General features: G+C 52.1%; 1 protein-coding gene across 1 annotated transcript; it reads right to left on the reverse strand.

Moving 5' to 3' along the window:
* Window positions 1-1,132: 1,132 nt before the first annotated feature.
* On the reverse strand, window positions 1,133-7,918 carry NODAL (nodal growth differentiation factor; the record flags this gene model as incomplete). Its single annotated transcript, XM_082674040.1, has 3 exons — window positions 7,714-7,918; window positions 3,128-3,825; window positions 1,133-1,285 (listed from the first exon to the last, which is right to left on the reverse strand). The coding sequence occupies exons 1-3, from the start codon at window positions 7,907-7,909 to the stop codon at window positions 1,133-1,135; spliced, it is 1,047 nt and encodes a 348-aa protein (XP_082530166.1). The 5' UTR covers window positions 7,910-7,918.
* Between the last annotated feature and the right edge of the window lie 509 nt (window positions 7,919-8,427).

Below are 8,427 nucleotides of genomic sequence, written 5' to 3' on the forward strand. Positions count from 1 at the left end.
AGTTTGAGTCCCCTCTAAACAAGTATTCCCATAGATTGGAATCATTTTTCCTAAGGTTGGAGCATTAGTCTATGGGCTTCTTAGGAAAGCAGGGTAAGTTTACTGTGGACTGACATTCCCAATAAAATGGTCCCCTCGCCTTGCCAAACAAAAAAAGTACAGCCCCTGTTTTGGCAGTGCTCAATGAGGCCAGCTGGCGAGAGAAAAGAAGAATCACAGAAAGGCACTAGGATCCGCCTGCTTTAATTTCACAAGATGAGGTTGAGCAGTGAATTACTCACCGGAGGTCACACAGCTTCTCAGTGGCTGAGCTGCGACCATAACGCAAGTCTGCCACCCAGGGCAGTGTCTTCACCACTATGGATAGGAAGCCCAGGGGCCTCAATAGCACGCATTGACAGACTGAGGTGAACTGTCGAGAGAGCTTTAGACTTGGATGGATTGTGCCCGCCAAAGCAGACTGACTTGGGGACGCCCCAGGGCTCCAGCTTCTGTAGTCCAACGTGGCCAGTTCTCTTGGACGAGTTCCTGCCTCACCCTTCAAAGGCACCAGCGGGCCTAGGAGAACTATACAATGGCTTCATTGTATGTACAACTCATTAGCAGAGATCCACTCTGCGGGGGCTCCCTGACCCAGCCTGAGGCAACCAAAGCCAGTGGACTTTTTTAATTTTACATAGTGATACTTAATCTTCAGGCGGCAAGGGTGTGGGTGAGTGTATGTCAAAGGCCACTTTTGAGAATACACAAAAGTTAAATACAACCTTGTCCCACCTCAAAAATAAATGCACATATGCTCCAGCTCTTGCATACAATTTCCGGGGGATCATGGGTTGAAAAAAGTCAGCTAAAGGACTCTTGCACTAGTGCTTTCACGTGCTACTGTCTGTTCAGCAAAGAGAAAACCCAGCAAGCCTGCTTCACAGGCTTCCTCCTCCCTCTCCTCTGTGCTCAACCAGACCCCACAGAGCCTTCAAGGACAGGGTGGCAGCCCTTCCTCCTTAGGTCTGGTGGACAGAGGGACTTTTCCCCCTCTTTGTTTCTCCTCATTGGATTAGATGGTTATCTTGTCTTCTAGGAGCTTCCCAACCTTCCAGGGTACAGGCAAATCCAACACACCTGCAGGAGCTCCTCAAAGGCACCCACATTCTTCCACAATCATGTCTTTATGATGGTCTAGAAGGACTCGGCCATTGTCCACGTACAGCATACTCAAGGGCTTGGTCTTCACTGGGGCACAGCAGGTGGAAGGGACTCGGTGGGGTTGGTACCGTTTCAGCAGACTCTGTGAAAGGGAGGACAGGGGTGTCAGTTCACATCCCAGTGGTGAGGTCAGAATGGTGTCATTTCTGGGTAAAGGGTGAAAAAGTTACAGAGAGTTAAAATCAGTTTCTGGGGGCAAAAATAGAAAATTCTTTTCATAAAGGAATCAGAATGCCAATACATCATCAACTCTAATATCTAAAGGTACACGGGCCTCTCACCGCTGCGGCCTCTCCCGTTGCGGAGCAAGGCTCCGGACGCGCAGGCTCAGCGGCCATGGCTCACGGGCCCAGCCGCTCCGCGGCATGTGGGATCTTCCCAGACCAGGGCACTAACCCGTGTCTCCTGCATCGGCAGGCAGACTCTCAACCACTACGCCACCAGGGAAGCCCTAAAATAAATTTTTTTAAACAGCCTTTAAACAGAAGATTCTAAAAGCTGTATCTGGGTAGAGCAGTAGGTAACATATGTTCTCCTATTGTTCTAGTCTAGAGTGAATACCAACTTTAAAAATCTTCCAAGAAACTCCTGGTTTAGTTCCAGAAATATGAAGAAGAGAGTCATGCGGAAATTCTTGTGGGATTTGCTTTGTTTCCCAGAGAAGGGCAAACAGAGTCAACGGGAGAAAAGGTAACAAGCCCTTGGCATTCTGGAACTGGGCCCTGTCCCTGTGGTCCAGTGGTGGCTTTTCGGGTCAGTGTTAGATTTGGTGACTGGGACTATCTGGGTCTCTGGTTCCCTCTGATCGTGCTGCAGGTAGGCTGGTGGACAGAAGTGGGGCCTGGGAGAGACTCAGGAGGGCCTGTGCCCAGGACAGTTCCTCTAGGATGCCAGCCCCCACCACTGCCTCCCTCTCACGAGCTCAGCTCACATTCTTCCCAGAGCCTCTGGACCCTGCCTGAGGCTTGGCATGGAGGATGTACTACAGGTCCAAGAGATTCTCAGTCTAGGCCTCATAGAGTGAAAATAAAAACACTTTGATCCCGTGTGACCTTTGAGAGCAGGTCAGGACCACCATATATAAGCTCTCTTCTCTGCTTTCTCCACCTCATTTTCCTTCCATTCCTCTCCCTCCACCACCTTCTAGACCATAGGCTGATTAGTGGCACCTGGTGGTAGCCTCTGGCTTTATTACTTCTGCAAAATGAGTGTCCAACTCCTGTTTTTAGGCAGCAGAAGTACAGTGGCTGGAACAGTAATATCTCTACCTTGGCCTCATAAACGCGGCCCCCATTGCATTAATGAGTTACAGACTTCTAGTAATGGTAAGACAACATTATACCTGTTACCTGCTAACTATTGATACTACACATGTGGTATGCATATCATCTCATGTAACCCTAGAAGTAAGGCATTGCTATCCCCATTTTACAGATGAGGAGACTGAGGCTCAGAGAGAGTAAGCAACTTGATCAATATCACATAGCTAATGAGTAGGATTCAAACCCAGGCCTGTCTATTCCCAAACTCCAAATTCTGAACTTCCTTTCCTAGAATGTCAGGGCAGTGGGAGGAACTGAGACCCTCCAGTCTACACACTCCACCCCTAATTTTTTTTAATTTATTTTATTTATTTTTTTTTTCCACCCCTAATTTTATGACAGAAGGAAAAAGTACCAGGAAAGCAGTGTGTTCAGGGTCACCTGACAAGGCATGACTCCATGTAGGCTCTCTGAGGGTGTTATCATTGGTCATCTCTATATCCTTAACACCTGTCACAGAACCCGGCACATTGTAGGTGCTCAAATAACTGTGCATGAATGAACACAGTAACCTAACAGCAAAGCCAGTGTCCTGATCTGGTAGTAAGGACAATTCTCCCCCACAGCTTACCACCTCCCCTCCCCAGGCCTTGGCATCACACCTGGATGTATGCGTGGTTGGTTGGATGGAACTCTTCCCCCACGGGGTTAGGACACTCGCCCTCACAGCGATAGGCATTGTACTGCTTGGGGTAGATGATCCAGGAGCCCCATCCGATCAGGTTGAAGTCCACCTGGAACTTGACCTTCCGACACAGTTGGTTTCTGTCCTGCAAGTGATATCGACGGTGCCTCCTGGCCCTCTCCCGGGAGAGCTGTCCCTCCTGGACCCGCCAGGAGCTCTCAGCTTCCCACAATAGGGTGGAGCCACCCAGCCGCTTCCGCTCCAGGGAGAGGTTGGAATAGAGCATGAGGAGCACATTGGTGACAGGTGATGTGGGGGGCCGCCGCCAGCACTCTCCAGCCAAACTGGACATCTGCTCCCTCAGCTCCCCAGGGTGCTTCAGCCACTTGGAGAGTGGCCTGGTCACCTCTAGGACCATGCTGCCTGAGGAAAAGGTAACCTGGGACAGAGTGACAGTGAACAGGTCCATTCGAAGACGTTCTGGGCAGTTGGGTGGGTCCTTATCCTCATTCAGCTTTGGCTGGTGGAAAATCTCAATTGAGAGTGGGACATCAGGAGTAAGGGCCACAGGGCTGGACAGCTGCAGCCGGAGCTCGGCCCATGCCAGATCCTCTTCTTGGCCCAGGAAGGAGAAGTCGAAAGCAAAGGTCCAGTTCTGCCCGTCCACCTCCACATCTGGGTGAGAAAAAAACAGAAGGAAGCAGGTGAGTGGGGGCCTCCTGCAGCCTCAGTTGGTGTAACAACCACCATAGCTCATGACTGAGCCCTTACCTTATATGAATCGTCACCCTAACCCTATGAGCTGGGCATGTTATTGAACCCATTTTAGAGATGAGGAAAATTGAGGCTCAGAGAAGTTAAATTACCTGCGTGAGGTGTCATTCTTGGAAGGTGGCAAAGCCAAGAATAAGCCCAACTGCAAAGTCCAACCTCCAAATCACTGTTCTGCTGCTCCCCCCTCAAGACACTCCAGAGAACAATTGGTAAAAATTGGATGAGTGCATCTCCTTCTCCCTTCTCCCCTCACACATGCAATCTAAGGACAAGCCCTGAGCTTTCTGACAGAAATCCTGGACTTCCACCCACCCTGTGGCCCGTTTGCCAGGCTTTGTCTTCTCATTGGAAAGGGTGGCCTGTTTTACAGCACAATGAGGTCGATTCACAGATCATAAGGGTTGGAGCTCCCAGGGAGGCATAGGCAACGGAAGCCAAAGACTGGTCACCCTTTCCCCCACCAATTCCTAAAGACAGAGGCAGACACTTCAAGAGTTCTTGGCAACCTTACAAATAGGTTTCTAAAGACATCCTAAGCTTGACTGTGCGCTGACCTTGCACTTTTCCACCCAGTAGTCTCTCCTACCTACCTGCAGGGCGCTCACCCTTTCCCACTCCAGGTCATCCACACACCAGGGCAGACACAGCAAGCACACACCCCAGACAATTAAACCCATCCTGAATGAAAAGGAATGGGGAAGCACATTCCATTCATTTTAGTTCTGGACTAATGTGGTCTGATGTCTGGGAATAGCACATATTGGTGGATGTTTCAGGTCAGCTAAAAGTGATCTTTAACTTTTTTCAAGCCCAGTTTCATCTTTGCAGTGGCAATAGTAATGCCCTACCCTTCCCTGCATTGTCATGAGGACCCAGGGAAATGAAGATGTTTCAAGGTCTATTGCTAAATAAAAGGCAGAGGTTATTCATTAGAAATAAAAACAGTAACCCTTTGGTTCTTTGTCTCACAGAACATCTTTGGTCAGATAGTCAGTGGATTTCTCTGGGAAGTCCAGCTTGCATTAGAAGGGGGTAATTCCCAGCTTCAGCATCCTGAAGCTTCTCCCAGCCCATCCCTAGATGTTCTTTTTCACTTAATTTCCACTTCCCTTCTCATTAGCACCTGCAGGAGGCAATAACCGGCCCCTGACTAGCAACTCCCCAGAGGTGTGGGGAGGAGGCTGACACCACCCACTACCCTTCGCAGCATCGCCCCGTGACGTGTAGCAACTCTGCTACAGCTCCGCCTACACCAGGACTTAAAACACACTATCTCAAGTATCCACAAATGGCTTTTTAAAGGCATTCCAGCTCAGTGTTTAAGAGGAGGGACCCGGTGTCTCTGGTGATGGATCAAGTTCTGCCACTTGCTGCCACACTGGGCAGCCAGCTTTCTCTGGGCCTCAGTTTCCCTCTGGGTAAAAGGGAGATGGTAACAGTATCCACCTCACAGGGGTGTTGAGATTTACTGAGATAATGTGTGTAAAGTGCTTTGCCCAGCACAACCACCAAAGTGCAATAAACGGCCATCATCAACTGCCTCTTATTATTACCCAAGTCCAAGTTAGAAATGCAGATGTCCAGGCAGTGAGGGACCTGGACAGGGGAACAAAGTCATCTGCTGCTGGGATGGCAGTGTGGGTGCAGGGGCAGGGAGGAGGATACTCCTTCCTGCTGGAAGAGTCTGAGACCCCACTAGCCTACCTGCAGCCAAGGGCTCCCCAGGACACAGTGCTAAAAGGTTTTCTTAGATCTGGCTCTGGTTCATCTTAGAATAATGGGGAGGTCTAATCTTTGAGGGTCACCAATGCCTGATAAAAGCCAAGAATGCTCTCCCCAGAAAAACTGCATTTCCTACTAACACAATAAATGTGATTTGGGGGTGGTTATAAGAAAGGGGTTCATGGACACCCTGAAACCCATCCACAGACTGAATGCAGACTTGGCCACACGGGCCCCAGTGAAATCTCGACCCACTTCCAATTCTAAAGAAGGAAGGGCTCATGATCTTGGGTTCCTTTCCCCTCAAACAGGGTGTTGAGTTAGAGTCACAGACTCTGTAGAAAAAGAGGGTGAGTGTGACACCGAGTTCCCACCCTACATTATTATAAATTATGAGGGTGATTACCATTAACTGCTTCCCTCATGCCAAGTGTTTTATAAGCCTTGTCTCCTTAAATCCTTCCCACCTTTATCACCATTTTGCAGATGAAGAAACTAAGGTCCAAGGTGAAGATGGTTAAACAGTGAAAGACACAAGACACGGATGCACACCTGATTTGGTTAGATTCCAACACCCATTTCCCCTTATCCTGTGCAGCTTACAAATAAACCTGAGATGGAAAGGTACCACGCTCACACAAATGAGGTAGAAAGAAAGCCGGGCACTTAATTTTTACAAACGGGGAGGAGACTAGAAAAGTCAGCTGATGTGCCAGGGACACATGGGGAATTGGGAAGCAGGGTTTGAGGGACCAGACCCAGTTTCCCAGACTGTCAAATCACCACAAACCTTCCAGAACTCTCTGGAAGGAGGGAGTGAATTGCAAAAGTGCGCCTCCCACTCTTTGCACATCCACCTACCCCCCAACCCCAACTTTCTGGCAGGGCAGAGCACTCCAGTAATTTTCAAATTGCTCCGCCCCCCGTGTGTCCCTAGTCTGACTAGTCCCCATATGACCCTTCCGGAGACGGTCACTGGCCGTCTGACCCCAGGCGCGGCTGGCCAGGGAGCTAGGAGCCCCCACCCCCAGATCACAGGGGGCCGGCGGGTGGCCGTCAAATCAGATTATCGGATGTGGATTTCGCCCGAACTCCGGGGAGGGCCGTCTGGCCCTGGCAGGCAGAGAGAGGTGCAGGCAGGCAGGGGCCACCCCGGGCGCTGGGATGTGGATTGCCCGGAGTTGAGGAGCCCCGCGGGAAGGGCTCCCTCTTCTCAACATCTACCTGCGCCCAGTTCCCAGAACGCACGCTGCCCCATCCTCGTGGCTGATACTCTCAAGGTCACCATGGGAGTGACCTCGCCCGCTCCAAATCTAGGCCCCGAGCCCGGTGTCGTCCGGGACACTGACACCTACCCAGCCTGGGGTGGATGACCCAAGCCTGCCGCAGTTCTCGACTTCGGGGCATTTCATCTCTAATCCATAATTTCTGAAACCTAATCCCTGATGTCACATGCTTGACACCCTATTTCGAACCTCAGTCTCAGCCAGAGACACTCCCAACGCCAGACCCCGGAACGCCTTCACCCTCACTCGCGAAAAGGGAAAAAAAATTTTTTTTTGACAAGACAAAATAATTGTAGCAATAATAACGACCATACATTACCATGCCTGGTTTTGTGCTAAGCGTTCTATGTGCGTTGTCCGTAGCCCTCGCCAGTTCAATAAGGGAGGCACTATTATCCCTATGCTACAGATGTGCAAACCGAGGCGCCCGGAGACTACAGTAGTTTAAGACGGCACAGATAAGCAGTGGCACAATCAGTATTCCACCCTATAGTCCCGCGCTTTACCCACCCTAAACAAGACCGGAACGCAGAGGTCTCAGTCCGGGACACACCCCGGGTGCCACCAACCCTGTCTCCCGAGCCAAGGCAGACGCCGAGACACCGTCAGCCCCAGCCCCTGAACGTGCCCTTCAAGCGTGCGGATACGTTTTGAGTGGCACGTCTCCGGCATGGTGCCGCAGCCCCTGCCCCTCCAGCCCTCTCCTGGAGTCCCGCGCGGGAGCGCCCAAGGCGCGCCGGGGGTCCAGCCGAGCGGGGCGGGGCGGGGCGGGGCAGCCTACCTTGCGCCTGCAGGCTACGTATGATGTCCGCCCGGAGCAGCGGCTCGCGGTACAGGCTCAGCATATAAGCAAGAGGGGATGGCGACGAGGGCTGCCCCCACGTTCGAAGGGGCACCGGGGCTACCATCGTGGCGCCCGCCTGGAGGAGAGCCCACCAGACTTGCAGGAGGAACAACAGCAGGCTGTGGGCGTGCATGGTGGGGTGGCGGGGCCCAAGGCCAGCCTCCGTCCCTTATATCCTGGGCCTTCGCGGGCGCCCCGCCCCTGCCCTTCCTCCCTAGGGGAAGCTTTCAGGTCGGATAACACCCCCCAGCCCAGCCCCCGTCACCGGGGGTGGCCCCCAGAGGGACCACCTGCTGGGGGCGAGTGAGACCTGAGCCTGGTAGGGAGGAGACCTGAAAAACTGGAGGAGCTGTTAGGTCCAGGGACCGTCTAGTTTGCCCAGTCTGGACACCCTGGCACTCTGCTACTCCAGGCTTTTTTTCCAAGACACAGCTGGCTTGTCGCAGGCAAACTCCCAGGTCAGAAGGATGGCTTCCTTACTCTCCCCCACCTGGGGTCCCTGCCCTTTCCTCTTCCTCCAGGTTCCAAATAGATGTCTGGCTCAACCAGGAACAGATAGAGAATGAAAGCTGTGTCTCCTGGAGGCTCTCGGGCAGGGTGCAGCTCCACACTGGCCTGGGAGGCTTCAGCCCAGCCTGGCACCGTGCAGCC

Source organism: Grampus griseus, assembly GCF_964374135.1.
Source record: "Grampus griseus genome assembly, chromosome: 16".
NCBI classification, from domain to species: domain Eukaryota; kingdom Metazoa; phylum Chordata; class Mammalia; order Artiodactyla; family Delphinidae; genus Grampus; species Grampus griseus.